Source organism: Pelobates fuscus, chromosome 6 (assembly GCF_036172605.1).
Source record: "Pelobates fuscus isolate aPelFus1 chromosome 6, aPelFus1.pri, whole genome shotgun sequence".
In the NCBI taxonomy this organism is placed as follows: Eukaryota; Metazoa; Chordata; class Amphibia; order Anura; family Pelobatidae; genus Pelobates; species Pelobates fuscus.
In genome coordinates, this window is record NC_086322.1 from 147,704,585 (window position 1) to 147,729,175 (window position 24,591).

The 24,591-nt window shown below is 40.8% G+C and overlaps 1 protein-coding gene across 11 annotated transcripts in view; it reads left to right on the forward strand.

Moving 5' to 3' along the window:
- Window positions 1–24,591, forward strand: part of BLTP1 (bridge-like lipid transfer protein family member 1) — a 261,114-nt gene that overhangs the window by 220,905 nt on the left and 15,618 nt on the right. For 4 of the 11 annotated variants that reach the window (XM_063458398.1, XM_063458401.1, XM_063458404.1 and 1 more), the window contains 14 exons: window positions 3,618–3,818; window positions 4,092–4,222; window positions 4,487–4,610; window positions 4,697–4,806; window positions 7,189–7,279; window positions 9,742–9,807; window positions 11,560–11,804; window positions 12,629–12,844; window positions 13,569–13,749; window positions 15,048–15,237; window positions 19,764–19,922; window positions 21,438–21,577; window positions 21,746–21,944; window positions 23,255–23,458. In XM_063458398.1, coding sequence (XP_063314468.1) covers window positions 3,618–3,818; window positions 4,092–4,222; window positions 4,487–4,610; window positions 4,697–4,806; window positions 7,189–7,279; window positions 9,742–9,807; window positions 11,560–11,804; window positions 12,629–12,844; window positions 13,569–13,749; window positions 15,048–15,237; window positions 19,764–19,922; window positions 21,438–21,577; window positions 21,746–21,944; window positions 23,255–23,458 — 2,257 coding nt within the window. The remainder of the gene's footprint in view (window positions 1–3,617; window positions 3,819–4,091; window positions 4,223–4,486; window positions 4,611–4,696; window positions 4,807–7,188; window positions 7,280–9,741; window positions 9,808–11,559; window positions 11,805–12,628; window positions 12,845–13,568; window positions 13,750–15,047; window positions 15,238–19,763; window positions 19,923–21,437; window positions 21,578–21,745; window positions 21,945–23,254; window positions 23,459–24,591) is intronic. The other 7 variants (XM_063458399.1, XM_063458403.1, XM_063458402.1 and 4 more) reach the window with 7 other exon arrangements.

Below are 24,591 nucleotides of genomic sequence, written 5' to 3' on the forward strand. Positions count from 1 at the left end.
TGATACCTAATTTGCCTTATTTTTATGACAGTTTGAACAACCTTATTGTATTTCAGAGCATGGAAAAAGACTTGGATGACATTCATAAAATGACTGTTAGCGTGACATCCTTTCATTGGCCTTCTCAATCCCCTGCATCTAGGGATGATTGAAATCTGCTTCAGGTTAAAACATATATCTCCAAGAATTAATTTTGTTTATTGGTTTTTTTTTTTGTTTTGTTTTCTACTCTACAGAAATTTGAGCTGCGGGGGCTAATAGAATGTTGCTGTTCTAGTTGAAGTTTAGAGTAACATTACAGTTAAAAAAAAAAATCTGTTTCAGTGCATTAAATTAAATGGTTAGTCCAAGCACCATGACCACTTCAGTGATTTTAAAGCGGTCATTGTGCCTGACTTTGTGCAGCATTTAACTTTGAAACGCTGGATAAACAGAGATTAACTTCACTGCTAATGGAGGTTAGAGTTGGCAAGTGTCAGTTCTGTGCAACTTTTGTTGCACAGAATGACAGTCAATGACTGAAAGCGGTCTGCTGATGCTTTCAGCCAATGAATGATGAACCCCGTGGCTTCTACAGTGCTGCAGAATCTGAAAGAATGCCCCTGAGCCACCAAGGAGCATCTGACTACTGTGGTGACTCGTTTAGTGCAATGTATATGCACCACAAGCCAGGTGTTTTGCTGCTTCCAGTCTAAGAGGGAAAATAATAGGGTCGCCACCTGAATTTTAAGCCACTGTGTACATACTTTAGCACAGTAAGGCTCAACTGAAGATGGAACTTTTCATTGAAAAAAATACATTTTGGATATAATTTAATTTTTAAACGGTTTGTAAATACAAACTTTGTTTTAACATGTGATTTGTGAAGCAGCTATTCAATAATTATCTTGTCTTTACCCGTATGTCTCAATTCCAACTCTCTCCTTGACCCTCTTCAATCTGGCTTCCGCCCCCTCCACTCTACTGAGACTGCTCTTATCAAAGTTACTAATGACTAATCCAAAGCTAAATCCAAAGGCCACTACTCCATACTAATACTTCTTGACCTCTCTGCTGCCTTTGACACTGTTGATCATGCTCTCCTTCTTTAAACTCTTCAATCACTCGGTATCTGTGACAATGTCCCCTCTTGGTTTTCCTCCTATCTCTCCCAATGCTCATTCAGTGTCTCCTTTTCTAATGATACCTCCTCCATTCATCCTGTCTCCTCTGGAGTCCCCCAAAGCTCTGTCTTTGGTCCCCTTCTATTTTCTCTTTATACTGCCTCTCTTGGCAAACTTATTGCCTGATTTGGATTCCAATACCACCTGTACGCTTATGACACCCAGCTATATCTCTCCTCCTCAGACCTCTCCCCTGCCGTCCTGCAATGTGTCACTGCTTGCCTTTCCTCCATCACTGACTGGAGGTCCTCCCGCTTTCTAAAACTAAATCTTTCTAAAACTGAGCTCCTTGTCTTCCTCCTCCTACTACTGATCCTCTTCTTTCGCTCTCCCTTCAAGTCAGTGGTATCCATCATCAGTCCATCCTTGCAAGCGCGCTGTCTTGGTGTTATATTTGATTCTAGCCTCACCTTTGAGCTTCGCATCCAGCATGTTACCAAATCCTGTAGATAAAAACATAGCCCGCATCCACCCCTTTTTTATGCAAGATGCTACCAAGGAGCTTGTCCATGCTCTAGTAATTTCCCTCATGGATTATTGTAACCCTCTCCTAATTGGTCCCAAAAACTGTATTGCCCCGCTACAGTCTGTAATGAATGCTGCTGCCAGACTGATTTTCCTTTCTAGTCAGTCTTCTCACACCTCACCCCTTTTTCAGTCCTTACATTGGCTTCCTGTATCATATTGGAGTCAATTCACAATGCTAGCCCATACCTATAAAGCACTGACCAATTCTAGCCCCTCCTATATCTCCATAGGTATGCCCCTTCTCAAATCCATAGGTATGCCCCTTCTCAGTCTCTCTGCTCTGCCTGTAACCTTCTCCTGTCCGCTGCTCGCACCCATACAGCCAACTCAGGCTTGCAGGACTTCTTGCTGGGTGGCTCCCTTCCTATGGAATAGCCTGCCTACCGCCATCAGACTCTCCCCTAGTCTTCAATCGTTTGAGAAGTGCCTTAAAACCCATCTTTTTAGGAAAGCTTATGGCCTCCCAGAGTAACCTCTACCTCACATACCTGTCTCTTGCTCTCTCCCCCAGCTCTGCTTAACTAACTTCTATTTTGATTGCTATTCTCTTTCCTATTGTGTTTTACACCCCACTCCTATCGACTGTAAGCTCGTTTGAGCAGGGTCCTCTTCAACCTATCGTTGTAAAACGCTACAGAATCTTTTGGCGCTATATAAATGGGAATAATAATAATATGTACCAACCAGGGAGTCGGTTGAATATTGGTGACCCAGTATATGCAACACCTGTTATGTTTTCTCTTGTTTTCTTTGCTTTCCCCTCATATTCTCACTCTAAGTGTAGCAGTAACTTAGTAGAGCTGTTGGTACCAGTGGTCTTATTATTGTCCTGTTTCCTACACATGTATTTATCACACTATTTAGTTCACTATCTCCATGTCAAGGCAACCTACATACATAGCTAGTTAAGACTTCTTAATATTGACATGTATACCTAGCCTGTTGTTCATGTTACTAACTTTACTTTAAAATGAGGCTGCCTTTCCTAGGAGCAAATTTTGCTCTGTTTGTAAGCTTGAAGTTTTCATGTTATCTATGCAATGCTCAGATGTACAAGCATGCTACTACTCCTACTTGTTTATATTTTACTTATCTGGTGCCTCAATAAAAAGAAATTGACAAAAACAAATTAACAACTATATAAAATATGCTTTGGCATTTGCAGTTCCTGCAGGCCAAAACATATTGCCAGAAAGAAAGCATCATTCATAATCAAAGTCTTGTTAATGTTCACGGTTCATCTGTGGGGTTGGGGGTTTCCAGAGGGTAGAACAAGCTCTATCTAATATGACTTTGAGGCTCCCAGCATTTTACAATACAGGAAGTAAAACCAATGACATTTATTTAAAGAGAAATCAAATTATGAGCGATAAAAATGTTGCTTTTTTTTACTTTTAATTTTTGTAAACTTTACAAAAGTTTTAGGGTAAAGATCCAAATAACCTGCCTATGTATAGACCCTATTTCAATATTACTGCACTAAATTAAAATATTTAGGGATTTCAGGACAGTTAAAAAAAAAAAAAAAAGCTCTAATGTCACGATTTACAATTTTTAAGTTGCTGTGCTGGACACTTCTTGGCCATCACATCCCCCAACAACTCTGCTGTTTGTTTTATCTTTTAACAGATATTGTGCCTGGAAATATGTACGCCAGTCATAAAACTTGTCAATTTTATAGCTGTATGTGTGTGTCTCTGTGTATGTATGCAATATATATAAAATATGTGTGTGTGTATATATAATAAAAAAATATATAAAAATATGTATGTATGTGTGTATATTTTTATTAAATTTCTCTGCTTTTATTTTTAGGGGAGCAGGTAGATCTTTGCACAAATTGTTTTAGAGGGTAAAAGCAGCTAACATGTTTAGAACTCTTTCAAGGGATCTAATGTAGCACTAACAATACTGTTTAACGTTTAGAGTTCAGAAGCAGTTTTTGTAAATGGAGAAGGACCCAAGCCCACCTTTGGTCAGAGGCTTGTAAATCATCTACTTGGCTTGAAGCCCAAACGTCAGCGTTACTCAGTCCCTGCCGAGTATCTTACTGGTTCAGAAATGTTTGACTCTCGTTCCTCTGTCAGGTCCCATGCCACCGCAAGCAGGTCACGCTCTTGGGCAAATGTATGTAAAATCTAAGGGTCTTCAAAATGAACTTCCTGATCACTCTGAATTTCAATGGAATTTAAATCAACATGAATCTTTGATTACTGCATGTTGGACTCTCACGGATATGAACTGGTTTTAATTAATATAATTGAAATTATATTGGGACTATATGCAAAATTTACATAAAGGTGGTGTTTTTTGGTGTGTTTTTTTTTGTACCTTCTCTGTGGCTAGTACCTGTTTACTACAAATTGACTATTTGGGACTATTTTTTTTTGTCTTGTCTAGGAGACTATGGACTACAGGCGCACAGGGCCACTTGGAAGCCAGAGTGTTGACCCCAGAGGAAGGAAATTTGTAAAGCGTCTTGTTGATATAAGAGAACTCAATGAACAAGCTAAAGTGATTGATGATCTCAAGTAAGTGATTATGAATAATGCATTTTTCATTTGTTTTATATGATTTATTTCAGATAAACCTCTGTTTTGTCAAATACAATTCATTTTTAACCAATTCCAGTGCTTTCTAGATACATTTAAAAAAATATATCAATTGCGTGAATATAAGTTGTTTTTTAAAGCAGTGATTATTTCTTTAATAAAAACTATGAAGGAATGAATTTATATAGCTATGAAAAGTACATATTCAAGCTGTGTGTTATTTTTGTATTCATCTTTTTAAAGGAAACTTGGAGCAAGCGAAGGAACCATCAATCAGGAAATTCAACGTTATCAGCACCTGGAATCTGTAGCTGTGAATGATATTCGGAGGGACGTGCGTAAAAAGCTGCGCAGATCTAGCATGAGAGTGAGTTAGCCACCAATTCCCACTGCTCATTAGGATGCTGTACTGGGCAAAAATAACTATTATTATTATTGTGATGTGTTCTATAGGCAGCTTCCTTAAAGGATAAGTGGGGCCTGGGATATAAACCAAGCTACAACCGTTCCAAAAGTATTACTGCCACAGGACGACCACCACTGAAGCGCACAGAGAGAGCCAGGTAGTGAAGTGTTTTGCACTCAATTACACACAAATATGTGTTTTGTCTACATTGGAACTTTATCGATGACTCTGATTCAAATTGGAACTTAACCACATAAAAAATGATATGTATATAGTTTTTGTTTAGCACTTTATTGCATGTTTGCACTGTACTCCCATTTAAGAGCATATTGATTGCTAGACTACATTTTGGATTTTGAAGTGCTTTAAAACATCTGTTTTACCATTATTTTTAAAATGCAACTGTCAGGACAGAGTCGTAAAATCTAGTACAATAGAAAGCTTGTTATTCACATGTACTGAGGTCAGCATAATTTTGTGATTTCATTCTGTGTGAAATAATCTATAAATGAAAACTATGAATTCACAGAATGTATAAGATAAATGAACATTTTCCTGAGCCAGTTTCTTGACTTGCTATGGGGGCTGCATAGAAGATGACTGGGCAATCAGGTATAAGTCTCATCATGTTAAAGGCTGCTTTATTTTTCACAGCCACAGACATATAATACTGTGCACATACAATCGCACAATAGCCACACATACAAACATGTTGCCTTATTTTCCTATTCTCATACGCTTTCCCAGCTATAACTGTGTTACACAGATTACATATCTGATTTCACTACCTCATTGTTAGTCTGATCTACTATGTTGGAAATACTGCAAGGAGTGTGACCTTCTGTGCAGGAAAAAATGTTTGTTAAAAGTGGTATAATTACAATGGGGTTTTTTTCTGCACAATTTTAGTTTACTTTTAAAAAGTTATATTAATAGAACACTCTGAGCACCAAAATAACATAATCTTATTGAAGTGGGTTTGGTCCAAAAAAATAAGTGCCTTTTGTCTGTTTTATGTTGGACTTTATGAAATAGAAATGTTTGCATTTTGCATAAAACAGGCTCTTAGTTCCTGTCATACTGGCAGCCGCTAGAGGTGCTTTCCCATTTTCACAGTTCTTCAACATAGGCTTGTGTACAGTTGCCAAGACACACCCTGATGCCTGTGTAGCAAAGTGGGGCCCCTGTCGCTCCATGGACCTGTAGGGAGATCAAAAGATCTTCTGTCCGGCATTGCGACCTTCATTGCTATGAGGCAATTTGTGGTCTGTCCCTCGGGCTGCTGCTGATCACTTTAAATACTCCAGTCCTGGACTGGAAGGAACATTTACAGTGATTTGCACCTGGCAGAGGTGCATACCTCAAGCTCCACCCACCCAACCATCAGGGGGCATGACACAGACCTCAACTAACAGGGAGTGGGACTAAGATCACAGTTCCCACGTAGCCAACATAAAATCAGCAAATGAAAGTAGTGTGTCACCAAGCAATATTTAAATCCCAATAAGAAGTTATTTTATGCAGTTAAATGGAATATATATTTTCCTTTCAGTAGCTGCTACCACACTGAATGTGTTAATTTTCACACAAAAAACACACAACCACGTGAAATCTCAAAACAACACTGTTGTTTTGAGATAAAATCAACAAAGCCTTCTCAAAAATAGCCAAAACCCACACATTACACACAGCCAAAACACACATGGCAAACTGCCAGCAGCACAAACAGCTACAACACCTCACATTCCTGTGGCGCTTTTTGAGGCTCCGTCTCCACTCCATGATCACATTAGGACTTCCCCCACAGGAAGGCTTTGTATAATGCTACGGGGTTTTGGGTAACGCTGCATGTCCTCGTGCACAGCGTGAGGACGTCCAATGTCAGTTATGCGACCAGATTGCGCCCAACACCCCAGAAGTTAATAGAAAACTGCAATAATTACCATTGCAGGGTTAAGGGACATGGGACACTGCACCCAGACCACTTCCATGAGCTGAAGTGGTCTGGGTACCTATAGTGTCCCTTTGAAAGATTCATAGCCTCCCTGCATACATAGACACATCTCTTTGAGTTTTAGTTTAATTCATAAATAGAAATAACACTTGTTGAGTGCTCAGTAAATATTCAACATATAAAAAAAATTACACTCACATTGTGCAGCAGGAACTAGGACCATACTCGCCCCTTTTCTGGACAGCCCAGCCCATTATGGGCTTTGCTAATTACATGGGTTGTGTCACTGGGGAAGCCCACTCAGAGCTTCGCCCACCTGGTCCAAATTCTCCCCTGTCAATTTAGGAAGTATGTGAGATGTATTAGATTGGATAAAAATCAAATCAAAAAATTGTGATGACTTCACAAAAGGCTGACCAGCAGTATCGAGAAGATTATTTCGGCAAACTTTTTCTTTTAATTCACCCCAATAATATAATTTAAAAAAAAAAAAACACTGTTATGTTAAAAGTAAATATATTTATATTTTTACCTTTAGTGTTCCTTTAACTCATATTCTTGTTTTTTTTATTGTTTCCCGTATAGTTCAAGGTTAGATGGCGAAGAACTTCCTGAAATACGGATCGAGGCAGCTTCTCCTGCTGGTCCTAGAGTCACTTTCAACATTCAGGACAGTGTAAGCACTATATAAGGTTCTTTTTTCTTGTCATCATGCTTCACTTTTAACGCTAAACATTTCTCCATGTTGTACATGTACATTTGGTCTACATTTGTTGTGATGAATATCCAAAGAGCTGAGATGCATGTCAAACCCTGTGACTGACCAACCAACAATCTTTCACTCTGGTTTGGTGGTTAGTGACAATTCTTTTTGAGAATGATAGGGTAAATAATTAAATGCATGTGAATTAAGACATGAAAGATTTGCATTGGAATAGAATTGTAGTATAAGAAAAAATCTGGGCTGGAAATAGCTCAGGAGATAGATCATCTGTTTAAAATTGGAGCTCAGAATAATGTTTTGTACATTTTTTGTTTGTGTTTTATACTGTAAATAATACAGAAAGGTAATGAAAGAACAAAGTCCTTTTAAAGAATATCAAAGGGACACTCAAGGCAACAAAATCAAGAATTTTAATAAAGTGATTTAGGAGCATAGCTGCTGCCCCCGAAGCCTTGCAAATGGCACAGTGTGCAATTCCACACCCAACAGACAGACAACCGCTAGGAACTTTCAATAGAAATGGATTCATTGACGGAATCTAATTGAGGTCCATCAAGCAAAGCATGAGACGCATGCTTTGCTTGATTCAGTGCTTCTCATAGAGAATTAATAGAGCCTTGCATGTGCCCTGTGTCTTTAATGTTTTAGACTGCAGTGGAGAGTCATGGTCTGCCATAGAGCATCAATGTATTCAATAATTCTCAATGGCAGAATCTGACGCATTGCGGTGAGTGCAGCGCATGCGCCTAAGGTCCGCAATGCTCCTCTGTAAGGAGCATTGGCTTGGCCCGTCATCCTCTGTGAGGAGAATTGGATTAGACAGTCATCCTCGAGGAATGCCTCCAGGATGACGTCACTCGAGGAGAAGGTTGGGGCAGCGTTAAAGGAAACTCCCACCGTGGTCTGCTGTAGGTATGCTTGAGAGGTGATGACCCCTGATCTTTTCTCTCAATGTTGTGTCCGTTTTTCCTACATATGAAAGTCCAGATGGGCACTGTATTTAATAAACCACATGGTCGGTTATACATGTAATTCTGTGGTTAAGTTCTTCCCTTGTGGATGATTAAAACTCCTGGCTGGTACCATATGCCCACATGTCACGCACCCCAAACATCTAACACATCCCTTATTCTGGAACCTTTGTTGATCCAGCATGTAGCTTTGGACCAAATCAGTATGGACCAACAGGTCTCGCAGGTTCCTATTATTTTTATAGCACATCAACGGTGGATTTCTGGTAGGGAAGGATCACTTTCAAGGGCACGCTAGTTTTTTCTTAGTTGTGCCTTAAGTTGTAATGAAGCATAATAGATAAACCATAATAGATACCAGCTAGTAATTTCTGGCCTTGGTCAATGCCTGTTGTAAAACAGAATATATATATATATATATATATATTTTTTTTTTTTTATATATATATATATATATCTAATATGTATATTGTATTCACTCAAATCTAATGCACATCTTTATTGGCAAAATAAAGTATTAGAGTACGAACGGTGCATAAGATACGATAAGCATACAACGCAAATTTGTCGGGACGACATGGATGCAAGACTTGGTTTCTGTGTACAGTAAAGCTTTACTTTGCACCTTTGTTGCGATGCAAATGCGAATTTTGCCCCGACGAATTTGTGCCGTATTCCCGTCATATCTAATGTGTCGCTCGTACTCGAATCTAATGTGCCATCGAAAATCTTTGTTTTATAGTAGTATATTCTCGTACAAATGCTCTTTACAATTGCCAAACGAAAAAGTTTTTTAGCTTCCAAGTCTCAAAATTTGAATGTGTATTAGATTTGATGGTGCAATAGATTTGCGTAAATACAGTATATATATATATATATATATATATATATATATATATATATATATATATATATATATATATATATATATAGCAACAGATGATAGTGGAGATGGAACAAGATACAAAAATTATTGTTACCTTTTAAATAATAGTGCTCCTTTCTGGCACAGTATGCCAGTGACCTCTCTATGGTCTCTATGCAATTGTGATATATATTGTATGGCTACAGGTCTTTGCACTATACAGAGGCTGCCAACAGTCCTTCAACCTAGTGATCTATTTGTAAATGCACTAATTAGCAAAATGTTTACGCAAATGAACAAGCTAGACATTTTATAAGCCACATCAAGGATTTGCGGATCTAAAGTTTGCCTGCTAGTCTTAACATATCATTCTTCTTAAATAGCATAGACTATTAAGGAATGATTACTAATATAAGCATATATAGAAAGCTGAGGTATACTGTAAAAATAACACTTGGCTATAATACACCATAGTACAAATGGGCATTAGATATGGTTGCTTATCTCTTTATTTTGTATGTTGATTACTATCTAAATCTAGTTATTTCTTATTTTTTCTCCCTTTTCACTTAATGAAGTTGAATAACACAGTTTTAGGATTAAATCGTCTATCTGGCTCTTCTTGGGAGGAAGGGTACTTCCAGGTATTTGTAATTCACAAACTGTGCTCTTCGTCTAAGTATCGCAACTTCATGGAGACATTTCCTTCTTTTTTCCTTCTCTAGCACAAATTAAATGCAGAATGTATATCAACTGGTTTCATTCAGTGCACGGATTGAAGGAAGGGTTTGTTTAGGAAGACCTCACATTGCTAATATAAAGAGGCATATAGGATATTGTTGCCACATGGCACTGACACAAATGGAACATATTAATATAAAACCTTTTTGTTTCCCTTGATCCATACAATTTTTGTAGTTATGGTAGCAGTGTTTTTTTATAGATGTCAGTCAGTTTATCATTTACCATTTACAGCACAGGTTGGCAGCTAACATAAGAAAACTCTTACTGATCTGTGTTTATAAGTCCCAAGGTCAAATTGTGTTAACACAATTTGTTTTATCTATACAGATAATCACTGTATAGTACCCCCCTTTAAATTAGAGTGAACAGGCCTGGGTCTACAGTGAAAATTTGTATCTTGTATTAGTAAACACAATACAGTGTTATTTACTAAAGTTGGAATTGTCATGGATTCAAAGGGATTTTCCAGTTCAAAGCATCCAAACTGAGAATGTTTCCAGTTTGGCTAATGTGGCCTTACATTTGAAATTCACTTTAAATCAATTCTCACTTTACTAAATAAACCTGCTGTTCCCTGTACAACAGCTTGCCCTGTTCCTGCCGATTCCTGTTTTTCTTTTCAGCACTCTTACGGCATCCCGATTCTTCTGAACTGCAGAATCTAGATGCCGATGCTGTCGTTCATTCATTGGATGAGAGTGTCAGCTAACCGGGCCCAGTCAGTGAATGCAACTGTGTGCATAAAAATATGCACAGACTGGCATTATCCAGCCTGCAACTTTTGTTTCCGGCTGGTCAATAACACCCCAATGACACTGCAGATGGTTAACCCCTTAAGGACACATGACATGTCTGACATGTCATGATTCCCTTTTATTCCAGAAGTTTGGTCCTTAAGGGGTTAAACTTTATATGTGCAGTGTTTCATAGCAAAATACTGTACATGTGGACTCCAGATACAATGACTACTTCAAATCACCATTTAATGGAACACAGTAGGAACATTGCTAGAGAGGGATTTTTGTAGGTCTTGTTAATTGCGGTACTCTTGCAAGAGTTTAAGTATATTGTTTTTCATGCACAAGTATTCGATTTTCATCAAATTTTTTTTTTTTTTTTTTTTACTTCAGATCTTTTGCACGGTTTAGTGAGTTTGTTAAAACATTTCTGAAGTGCACTTTAGTTTTCTCATTTGATCCAAAACATCATCTACAAATGCATATTTTTTTTAAAAAGGAAGCCATCGAAGCCTATTTATAGAACTATCTTGAATACCAACAAGAATAAGACTTGTTGCTGTACATTTTGCTCTAAATCTTTGCATGCACTGCTCCTTTTAATTAACAGGGATTTTCTGATTTCCAGGTGGTCATACTGAACCTTTTATCTGAATTGTAAGGTTACATCTTTCTATGCCATTGGTGGCTGGATATCATCTTTAATGGCCCAACCTCATTGCCATATTTATCACATCTAATTCCTTAATCGCTGGCTTAACAGGAATCCTACTATTCCAATGTTTAGCAATTTGGTTCACACTTCCATGTCCTGTGTGCATTTTGTCCCTTGTAGCTGCATGTTTGAAAGGTGTGGTATACTATATGTATTGTTATGTTTGTTTGTTTTTTGTTTTGTTTTGTTTTTTTAAATAGTTCCCGGAGGAAGCAGATGGTGATCTTTTACCACATACAATCGATGGTCCATCCCATTACTCATCCATTAGTGAAGGTTCACATTCTGTGTTCAGTTCCCCTAGAACCCCACAAGTCTTTTCACCAAGCATTCCCTTCCAGACTGAAGAGGGCAAGAGAGAAGACAGTTCCTCCTCATCCTCAGATGATTCAGAGAAGGAGGAAGAGCATGACAGGGAGAAGCTGTTTATTTATCGGAAACCACAGTAAGTTCCACATCAAGTCACTTTGTAATCATCATAGTGACATCAATTTATTGATTTACAAGAGTGCAAATTACACTATTTACATTGGGTGAATCCTGTTTGTGTTTTGCTTCTTCCTTATTGTGTCAGTGTATGAACACTAAATGCACATGTATTGAGAATGGAATGACTTTTCAGCTCTGTTTTGTTCACTAATGTCTGTCCGTTTTCCTCAATGTTTTGATTTGTAAAGCAGCCACAGTGGTAAGAGACAGTCATTCAGAGAGCCACATTTACCACACTTCTCTGCAGAATACTTCCCCATATTCCCCCCCTACCTTACTTACATCTGCTGCTCATATCCACTGAATCAAACAAGACATAAAAACAAAATGTTTAATGTTAGTTCGTATAGGGTGTAGACAAAATGATCTAAATAATATGTTAAATGAATACTCTGAGCAACCTAATCTGCACTGAGCTTCTTAAACTACAGAGTCAGATTATGGGTTTTTTAGCACACTTTTTTGTGTGCGTGTGTGTGTGTGTGTCATGTTTAGTCAAATACCATTTACAGTACTTGCATGTCAGGGATAAAATAAATTTGTTTTTATGCTTACTTCTTAACATGAATGTAATAGATAGAATTGCACAATTCAGCTGTGTTTAGCTGTGTTCAGCTTCGTTTTGACTTAAATTGAATTCCTAACAATTCCCACTTCAGTGAATAGTCCTGCAAATGTTATATAAATATCTAGATGTATTAAGATAACATCATATGGTTTATAATTGCCAATAAGTTATTCTGGGAGAGAGTGAATTAGTAATTGTTCGTATTCCTGCAGACACAGCACTCGTAAAAGATCTTCAGGTTTTGCCGCAGTCCACCAACTCTTCACAGAACGCTGGCCCACTACACCATCAAACCGGAATGTGTCTAATGCAGCCACTGAACGGAACATAGACTTTGAGCTTGATATTAGAGTGGAAATTGATTCTGGGAAATGTGTTTTACACCCAACAACGCTTCAGCAAGAACATGACGATATTAGCTTAAGAAGGTATGGTGCATAATGTATCTTAAAAATATGCTGAAACAAGACATAAAAAACTAAATGTTTAATGTAAGTACCAATAATGATGGAAATCATTTTTAAAGGAACACAATACAAACATGTATTCTCCTCCCCCTACCCCACTCCTCCCAATATAGTAAAAGCTTACCTTTATTCCAGTCTGCTGGTGCTGGCTCTGCCCCTGACCTGCCTCCTTGGCTGACATCATCAGTAGTGATGATCTCATCCAATCACAATGCTTTCCCACATGAAGTGTCATTTCTGATGATCTCAGCCAAGGAGATGGACCGGGGGCAAAGCCAGTCAGCATTTCCTCATAGAGATGCATTGAATCAATGCATCTCTATGAGGAAAGTTCAGTGGTCCCACTGTGCAGCACTGCCCCTGGAAGCACCTCTAGTAACCATCTGAAGATTGGCCAGTGGAGGTATCCCTAGGCTGTAATGTAAACACCACCTTTTCTCTGAGACTATGTTTACTGCAAAAAGCCTTCAGGTACTGACTATACTCACCATAACAAATATGATATGCTGTTATTGTTCTGGTGACTATAGTGTCCATTTAAATTAATACTCTGAGCACCAAACCCACTACACAGCACTGTAGTGGTTATGGTGCCTGAAGTGTGCTGGCAGTATTCTACATTTACTGTTTGTGAACAGTATGAATATGGTTTTAATTGACTTTGACTTGTCATTTCCATGAACAGAAGCTATGACCGGAGTTCTAGAAGTCTTGATCAAGATTCTCCTTCTAAAAAGAAAAAATTTCAAACTAACTATGCATCAACTACTCACTTACTAGCTGGAAAAAAAGTGCCATCATCACTGCAAACAAAACCAAGTGACTTGGAAACCACTGTTTTTTATATTCCTGGGGTTGATGTCAAGGTAAAAAAAAACTTATTTTTTTTTTTAAGTATTAGCTTATGTCTAATCAATTAAAGAGAACAGCCACGGTCAGGTAAATTTGGCAATGGTAAATAAAATTCATCATATAAATATTTGGTAAATTCTTTACCTAAGCTATGGAGGTTGAATATAGCTTTCCTAATATATGAAGCATAGTCAACAGTGTTAGTTGTTGTTTCACCAAGCATTAGAATGATGAAGATTTTTAAGTGTTTGATCCCAGCATCTCATAAAATACTCTATACAGTAGGAAAGTCAGCACTCTGTGTTCCTTAACCCCTTAAGGACCAAACTTCTGGAATAAAAGGAAATCATGACATGTCACACATGTCATGTGTCCTTAAGGGGTTAAAGGGACATTCATCACTTCAAAACAATTGTCTCATTCAAAAGCTGGCCTTAAACAAGCCGGTAAATGTATGTATTTTTTTTTTCATATTTGCCTGCTTTTTTCTGTTTTATGCTGTTCACACCCACTTCACAGGAGTACACTGATATAACCAATTAATGTTCCCTAGGAATGGTAGAAAATGCTTAAGGCATGATTTACCCATGTGCCGTTGCAAACATCTCTTCACTTTGCTAGTGATGTATGTCCCTTTAAATAACTATGCTGGGTGCAGAAGCCTGAGTTTCCATCCTTGAAAACTCTTGGAAAATATTGTAAGACTGGCCTTGTAAGGTTATTGTTTTCTTCCATCTAGCAATTTTTCAAACATGCCAAGACTTTTCTCAAAATATAGAACTTATTTCAAGCCCAAATATACAGAGTGCGCTATATATTGTTTCAGTGCAAAATAAACCTTAAATAAGAATAAAAACAAAATAAATGAATAAGTAAGCTCCCAAAAAATAATTTGCTACTCTCTTGATACAAGGAGTCTCTATATCCCTGAGACCTTTTCGTGATCTCTTCTTCTAAAAGTTCACAAACCACCATGTAAAAAATAAATATACATACATTGAAAAACCAAAGTAGCTTCTGGAATTAATCCAACATGTATTCCTGTCACTATAGCTATGAAAGCACTATTTAGGTTCTGCCCCCCCTTGTCAGGTAAGTGAAAGAGGATTGAACTCTCCTTTTTCCAGCGACGCGCGTTTCTCCTCACGGCTGGCTCTGCGCCAGCTCCGCCTCCTTGGCTGAGATCATCAAAATTGATGCAAAACTGTATATAAACTCCATTTTATGATCGAAACAATGTTCTTACCCCTTATAGAGAAACCAGTCATAGACATAGTGTGACTTAATTGAGGATATTTTTCATTCAATGCAGCTACACTACAATTCCAAAACTTTAAAGACGGAGTCGCCAAATGCCTCAAGAGGATCATCTTTGCCAAGAACCCTTTCTAAAGAGTCCAAGCTGTATGGTATGAAAGATACTGCCACATCTCCTATATATAGCTCTGTCCACAGCAAGACTAACACATTGCTACCTCCCCAGTCCCCACCTATCCCTTCAGGTACTTACTTTTCCTTCTATCATCTACTAATGCTCTCCCATTCTGCTTTGATTTCTTTAGATGCTTTTCACCTTTGACTCATTGTCAATAAGTAAATGTTTCTGTTTATTGATTAAAGAAATGGGATATATTTCAGTGTGAAGTACCGTTTTTCACATTATACATTTTCTAGATTACATGAACCAACATTTTGTGCTAAGAACTTTGGCTTGTGCATGATACATATTTGTGTCATGTATATATTTTAATTTTGTTGGCATTTCAGTGAAGTCTGTTAGTTTTTATAGCAAACTTTTTAATCGAAGAACTCTAAAACTGGCATAAGAGCCAATCCTAGTGTCACATACGCCTCGGTGCAATAATATGTTTGGTGTCCCAAGTGGGTGTGGCTATCTCTTGAACTCCTCCCCTTCACAAACATAACACTTTTAACCACACCCATTTCATATGAAAACCACTCCGACTCTTTGGGCCCCCCAACTTCACCAAGTAGCATGTCACCCACTTCTTACAGTGCAAGCTTTGCCAACAAAAAGCTTATCAGTGCCATCTCTGTGCCTAGCTTCCCAGTGCTAGCTTTGATCCCAGCTTCCTAGTGCCATCTCTGTCCCCATACAGCTATCTGTATCCAAAAATAGCTTATTAGTGCTATATTTGTGCCCAAATAACTTATCACTGGCAGATCCAGAACCTAATCTCGGGAGGGGCACTGATAGTGGGCTATAGTTTAATTGAAGTGTTAGGGGTTGTAGTAGATGGCTAGGGGCTGTAGTGGGGAGGTAAGGACTGGAGCTGTAGCGGAGGGTATGGGCTGTAATTGGTGGAGGGGAGGGGGGATTAGGAAATATATTAGGTGGATAGGGACTGTAGTAGTGGGGTTCCAGGCTTTAATTGGAAGGTGGCTGCAATTGGAGAAAGAGGCTGTAGTGTGGGGTATAGGGACCGCAATTAGTAAATTAACGTAGAGGTTACTTTAGTGGGGGTGATAGGGGCTTTAATTAAGGTGTAAGGGGTTGTAGTAGGTGGCTAAGAGCCGTAGTGGGGAGGTAGGGATTGTAGTAGGATGTCGGGCTGTTATTATTCCTTCAATGCACCCTCCACATGTATTGTCATTTCCCCCGATTATATTTTCAGCCATTTTCCCCAAATTAATCTCACCAGTAATAATGCTCCAATGCTTTTCTCCCAGCCATGTCCCATAATTCAGCCCTCCAAGCCATTCCCATCAAGCTCATCCCTCCCAGCCATACCCCCATGTTCATCCCTCCCAGCCATACCCCCATGTTCATCCCTCCCAGCCATACCCCCATGTTCATCCCTCCCAGCCATACCCCCATGTTCATCCCTCCCAGCCATACCCCCATGTTCATCCCTCCCAGCCATACCCCCATGTTCATCCCTCCCAGCCATACCCCCATGTTCATCCCTCCCAGCCATACCCCCATGTTCATCCCTCCCTGCCATACCCCCATGTTAATCCCTCCCAGCCATACCCCCCCAGTTCATCCCTCCCAGCCATACCCCCCCCAGTTCATCCCTCCCAGCCATACCCCCCCCAGTTCATCCCTCCCAGCCATACCCCCCCCAGTTCATCCCTCCCAGCCATACCCCCCCCCCAGTTCATCCCTCCCAGCCATACCCCCCCAGTTCATCCCTCCCAGCCATACCCCCCCAGTTCATCCCTCCCAGCCATGCCCCCTTAGTTCATCCCTCCCAGCCATGCCCCCTTAGTTCATCCCTCCCAGCCATGCCCCCTTAGTTCATCCCTCCCAGCCATGCCCCCTTAGTTCATCCCTCCCAGCCATGCCCCCTTAGTTCATCCCTCCCAGCCATGCCCCCTTAGTTCATCCCTCCCAGCCATGCCCCCTTAGTTCATCCCTCCCAGCCATGCCCCCTTAGTTCATCCCTCCCAGCCATGCCCCCTTAGTTCATCCCTCCCAGCCATGCCCCCTTAGTTCATCCCTCCCAGCCATGCCCCCTTAGTTCATCCCTCCCAGCCATGCCCCCTTAGTTCATCCCTCCCAGCCATACCCCCCAGTTCATCCCTCCCAGCCATACCCCCCAGTTCATCCCTCCCAGCCATACCCCCCAGTTCATCCCTCCCAGCCATACCCCCCAGTTCATCCCTCCCAGCCATACCCCCCCAGTTCATCCCTCCCAGCCATACCCCCCCAGTTCATCCCTCCCAGCCATACCCCCCCAGTTCATCCCTCCCAGCCATATCCCCCCCGTTCATCCCTCCCAGACATATCCCCCCTGTTCACTCCTGCCAGCCATACCCCCCCCAGTTCATCCCTCCCAGCTATACCCCCCCCAGTTCACCCCTGCCAGCCATACCCCCCAGTTCACCCCTGCCAGCCATACCCCCCCAGTTCACCCCTGCCAGCCATACCCCCCAGTTCACCCCTGCCAGCCATACCCCCCAGTTCACCCCTGCCAGCCATACCCCCCAGTTCACCCCTGCCAGCCATACCCCCCAGTTCACCCCTGCCAGCCATACCCCCCCAGTTCACCCCTGCCAGCCATACCCCCCCAGTTCACCCCTGCCAGCCATACCCCCCCAGTTCATCCCCCAGACATATCCCCCCTGTTCACTCCTGCCAGCCATACCCCCCCAGTTCATCCCTCCCAGCTATACCCCCCCCAGTTCACCCCTGCCAGCCATACCCCCCCAGTTCACCCCTGCCAGCCATACCCCCCCAGTTCACCCCTGCCAGCCATACCCCCCCAGTTCATCCCTCCCAGCCATACCCCCCAGTTCACCCCTCCCAGCTATACCCCCCCAGTTCACCCCTCCCAGCTATACCCCCCCAGTTCACCCCTCCCAGCTATACCCCCCCCAGTTCACCCCTCCCAGCTATAACCCCCCAGTTCACCCCTCCCAGCTATACCCCCCCAGTTCACCCCTGCCAGCCATACCCCCCCCAGTTCATCCCTCCCAGCCATATCCCCCAGTTCACCCCTGCCAGCCATACCCCCCCAGTTCACCCTTCCCAAGCCATACCCCCCCAGTTCACCCCTGCCAGCCATACCCCCCAGTTCACCCCTGCCAGCCATACCCCCCCCAGTTCACCCCTGCCAGCCATACCCCCCCCTGTTCACCCCTGCCAGCCATACCCCCAGTTCACCCCTGCGCCATACCCCCCCAGTTCACCCCTGCCAGCCATACCCCCCCAGTTCATCCCTCCCAGCCATACCCCCCAGTTCACCCCTCCCAGCTATACACCCCCCAGTTCACCCCTCCCAGCTATACCCCCCCAGTTCACCCCTGCCAGCCATACCCCCCCAGTTCATCCCTCCCAGCCATATCTCCCAGTTCACCCCTGCCAGCCATACCCCCCCAGTTCACCCTTCCCAAGCCATACCCCCCCAGTTCACCCCTGCCAGCCATACCCCCCAGTTCACGCCTGCCAGCCATACCCCCCCAGTTCACCCCTGCCAGCCATACCCCCCCAGTTCACCCCTGCCAGCCATACCCCCCCTGTTCACCCCTGCCAGCCATACCCCCAGTTCACCCCTGCGCCATACCCCCCCAGTTCACCCCCTGCCAGCCATACCCCCCAGTTCACCCCCTGCCAGCCAAAATATCTCCCTAATTATTGTTCATTTCTATGAAGCCTCATTTTCTCCACTAAATGACCTCAATCAATCCCCCTGATTAACATATAGCTCCTTGTTCTTAATCTTCCCATCACACCCAATCATGCACATAACTTCTGACTTCCTTGTTCATCCCCTCCCCAGTAATTCCAAATCCATCTTGGATTTGTTTTTGTCTCCTTGCCCATGCCTCCTTCCTCCTTATCCTTAGTCATGGCCATTCATTAATGTTCCTTCCACTCCACCGTTATTCCCATTTCATTTTATTCTGCTCCCTAGTCATACCGTTCTGGCTCTTTCCTCATTTTTTCAGACTTGCCTGTGTTGTACAGGATAGGGGGCACTTTAAACAGAGGTGCAAGAGATCATAGTGGAATATAAGCCACTTCTGTCTGCATGAGATGTGATGTGAGGTAAGAGTGGCATCTTCAGCTAATCGATACAGTAGCTGCCTTCTGACAAACACCTCAACATGCCCGTGAAAAGTGTAAACAACCCACACGGCCTCACACCATATGACAGCTGTATATATGACAGATATCACATAAGGATGCCTGAAGTGTCTTACGTCATTTTAATTTAATACTTCCTCTTAATCCTATGAATCTCCTTCTACGAAAGGCATCATCTGTGACTGCATGAACATAGTGCCATATAACTTATCAAATTGCTTATTCCTTAAACATATAATAAACTTGTTTAGATTGACTTTATTCCTTCTGCATTTTAAGTGAAATACAAGTGTCATGGTATTTAATATGTTAACTGAAAAAATCCGATATTACAGTTTTAAATTGAGAAGATTTGCACAAAATGTAGACACTGAAAGTTGAAAATAAGATTTTTACATTTTTTTTCTTGGATCAGTAGTACTATGGACATGACAAAACAATTTGTATAAATGTTATGGTATATTCAATTTGCAGCCAAAGGAAAGGGAAGCGGCGTTAAGACTGCTAAATTGTATGCCTGGGTGGCTCTTCAGTCCCTTCCAGAAGAAATGGTTATCAGTCCGAACCTGCTGGACTTTCTAGAGAAAGCACTGGAAACCATTCCAATAACTCCTATGGAAAGGAATTATGCAGGTAGATGCCATTTTCCTCTCTGTACCTTAATTTTTACCATTCTGCAATTCAAATATTCATCATGTGATCAATAATTAACTTTTTGGAACCCAGTGTTCACCACAATGGAATGTACCATAGACTTCAGGAATTACTCTAGTCCACCTAGGATCATCCCAAAAAATCCACCAGGAAAACTAAGGGGGGGAGCAAAGCAGAGGACCACACACTACATAAATTCAGTACACCCCACACACATTACATAAAACCAGCACACACCCCACACACATTATATAAAACCAGCACACACCCCACACACGTTATATAAAGCCAGCACACATAACAGACATAAACAGCCAGCATACATCCTACAGACAGCCTACATTACAGCCAGCCAATATACAGCACACACATTACACCCAGCCGACACAAACATAATACTTAGTCACCACATACACACAATGGGGGAAGAATAGTTAACGAGACACTAATTTTTACAAAGTAAGTCGGAATGGCAATGTTGAATTACAGTTGTGGTTATAGCTGAGTTGAAGACATTTTCCAGAGAAACTATTTTCCCTTAGTTTTTCCATTTGTATTTAATTTGGGGGGGGGGGGGAGAGAACTGTCACTGTCCAGGTCTAAGCAGGTTCCCCAGACTTACTATTTTAAAATTATTTTGTGTCAAGGCAAGCAGATTGTCATGATCGACAAATAGATTGGATTACTGCTTTAGTCCCTTGGACAAGTAGATTTTTTTACATTTCCACACCCTGGAAACTGGGTGACACCGCTATAGAAGTGAAAATTGAGAAGAAGGGTGGCATATATAGAGATCACTAGGCAGTCACAGCCAAAGAAGAGGGACAGTGGAAGCAAGATTTTAAAGTGATGGGTGGGACTGGGAAAGAATATTGGGTATATACTACTAAAGAAGGGGGTCAGTAGAAGTGAGAATCGAAGGAAGGGAAGCTATATAGATGAATGTGGCTTTATCTATTAACACACATTTTTCTAGAGTTTATGTATCCTTTGTTTAAGCCAGAGCAAAACAAAGGATTAACAAATTCACAACAAATGTAAACAATGTCTTGATTTTAAGGTTCATTCATATAATGGTTTTAGGGGTGGTCTTGCAATTTTTTTTTTAAATAAAATAGTCTAGATGCCATGCTAATTCACTAATTTCTGAATTAATTTGCACATTTGAAAATAAATGGAGGCATAAAAATTATTGGCTATCTCTTTTGATTTTCCTCAAAATAGCTCCAAATTGGAATTCCTCCAAAACTGACCAAATAACCTAAATACCTTCAAATTGCTTCTCTATCATACAAATTGTAGTGTCCATAATAAATTCATAAGTATCCTAAGTCTTGTACTTTATTTAACATTTTCTGCGATAATAGTATTTTCTTAGTAGACACCAAATTGACCATAAAGGGATAGGACATGTGGTGCTATACACTGTATGTGCCTATTTGCCCAGATTTTGGAATTCAAAAACTCACTTTAATTTCACACATTCTTGAACAGCAGTGAGCTCTCAGGATGAAGATATTGGACAGTTTGACCTGCAGGACCCACTAGAAGAGTCAACAACTTCGTTAGTTTCTTCATCAACATCAGCCTATTCCTCATTCCCTGTTGACGTGGTTGTGTATGTAAGAGTTCAGGTATGCCAGATTTGTGTACGAACATATTTGTAATAACATACTCTGTACTGCCAATACATCTGATTACTACATTTTGTTTATGTTAGTAATTTGAATAGAATTTTGAAAGCCAAGTAACTAGTATTGCTCATTTTGGATTTTGTTTTTATTGATTTTTTTTTTTTTTAGCCCTCCCAGATCAAGTTCAGCTGCCTGCCTGTGTCGCGGGTTGAGTGTATGCTAAAGTTGCCCTCTCTGGATTTGGTATTCTCTTCCAACAGGAGTGAACTAGAAACCCTTGCTGGTGCACATCCCTCTGATTCTACTTCTGTTAATCTGTCAATGCCAAGTGGATCAAAAGCAAACTTAAACAAATCTGGAATGACAGGTACACAAGTTTTTTTTTATTGCACAGCTATGTTTTTGCCAGTAAATACAATAAGTGGTTCCCTATGATTGCCCCTGCTTCTGTCTTGACTTTCAGCATGCTTTATCCTATTTAACTAAAACAACAAAATTAGGTTAGCAGTCATTTCTCCTGTTGGTTTGCCCCAATTCCCTTTACACATATCCTCTGCACCCTTTTAAAATTTCTAGTAAACCCTAATAATGTGCTATGTAAAGGTTGGTAAATATTTATCTTGGTGCAGATGTTCATTAATCATGTTTAAAGGGATACTAAAGGCATTAAAACAAGCTTTGCTTAATTAAGCAGTTTTTGTGTGTAGCTCACTTTCAGTCTCATTGCTTAATTCTTGGCCATTTAGGAGTTAAATCACTTTTATTTCTGTCCATGCAGCCCTAGCCACACCTCCCCTGGCTGTGACTCACATTAGTTTATTATTTATATAGCGTCAGCAAATTCTGTAGCTCTGTACACAGCCTGTATGAAACATTTTTCTTTTTTATCAAATGTTAACTTACTTTAGACATTTTTATCTCCTGCTCTGTAAATTGAACATTATATGCTCACAGGAATCTCCTGTAGGGTCTGGAAGACTATTAACAGAGCAAAAAATAAAAAAATTAACAGAAATTAAAAAATTTAACAACATTTAAATAAAGTAAGTTTAAACATTAGATATCTCTTTACAGGAAGTGTTTAGGAAGGCTGTGTAAGTCACATGCAGGGAGATGTAAATGGATGCATAAGCAAAGTGATTTAACTCCTGATGGGCAGAGAAGTGAGACTGCAGGGGCAGATCGTTGCATGGAAACTGCATTATTAAGCTAAAGTTGTTTTTGGTGCCTATTGTGGCACTTTAGTTCTGTCAGAATAAAATGTGTCCTATTTGAAGTGCTAGTTCTATTATCTTTAATAACCATTGTCTACAAGATCACTTTTCTGTTTTCAACTTCCTAATGAGGAAGAATGCAATTTATTTAAAACATAGGTTATGGAGGCCAGACAACAACTATTAATCTATAGTTATATAATTATGTAGATTAATAGAATCTATGAATTTTCAGGTTTATTAAAGCCATATGTAGACCCTACGAATCCCCAGTGGCTTGAAGCCCTCCAGTTGGACAACAACAATCATTTTGTGAAATGTATTTACCTCCACTTTTGCAGAATTAATATATTTGTAGTTGTCTCTGCTACATCATATTGTATCTATAATGTTCACATCTGGAATATCCAAGTTTGCTGATATTGTGACTTTAGTGCAATAAACGTCTACGTATTTCTTGCAGGGCCTTCACCAGGACTTGGCAGCCCACTTGGAAGGACAAGGCACAGCAGTAGTCAGTCAGACCTAACCAGTTCTAGCAGCAACTCTTCAGGCCTTAGTTTTACTGCGTGCATGTCTGATTTCTCGTTGTATGTGTTTCACCCCTATGGAGCTGGGAAACAGAAATCTGCAGTCTCTGGTCTCACTCCTGGTTCAAGTGGCCTAGGTAGTTGCCCAATTCTAAATGTGGATATGGTAACATTATATATTGATTTTACAGTGCTGCTAAATATGTTGCCCTGGTGCATGGAAAATATACAAAATATTGAAAAAGAGATGCACTCTGCGGTCTTTGTCAAGTTAAGGGATATTGTAATCCATATACAAGTTTACATACATCCAATCGACGTTTCGACCCGTTTGGATCTTCCTCAAGATCCAGGTCTTGAGGAAGACCCGAACAGGTCAAAACATCGATCGGATGTATGCAAACTTGTATATGGATTAAAATATCACTTCACATGACAAAGACCGCAGAGTGCATCTCTTTTTCATTATTTCATTACTTATATTTATATATAGTTTGTTTTTTCTCTCTTAAATTTGTGACTGCCAAGCATTTGTGTGTATTTGTATTAAATGGATTGAAAACAAACATTAAAAAAAACTGTGGGTTAGGGGGCACACCCAGAACAAGCGTACCCAGAACACTTCCTCCCAGCCGGTACAGGAAGGGGCCCAGTCGCGCTGTTTAAGTGTCACAGCACCCGACCGGGCCCCTGCTCACACATGCTTACCGGGTGGCCCTTAGTGCATGGGCCACCCAGGGGGGGGATCCTTAGTTGGCGGGCCGGTGCGGCTCTGTGCAGCCGCACCGCCGGGTACATGGGGGCTGCTCAAATCGCGGGGCCCACGGGGCAGCTGCTCTGGGGCCCCCAGGAGCAACTGGGCCCGGGGCAGCTGCCCCGTTTGCTCCGCGCTAAAGACGGTCCTGGTATAAGCAAAAAGAAAAAAATGTGAGCAAAGATTATGAATCCAAAAATAAAATGTATGCACAAAACAAAGTCTTACCAATGGTTTCATTTTTTTAAAGTCATTCTCAGGACTGTAAATATAGGCTGTATACAAATTACATGATACTTTTATATATCATGTCAGTTTGAGTGTGTCAGTAGCTAAAGAAAAAAATAGATGTTTTGGGGTCTCAAGGACTGTAGAAGTCATTTTATCCATTTCCATTGTCTCGTTGATTTTATGGATAATTTCAGACATACTAGGAAATTTGCTGTCTGCACAGTGTGGCTGTAGCTCCACGACTTGCCAAGGCAGTTTCAGCTGTTAATTTATTTTGGGCTCTTG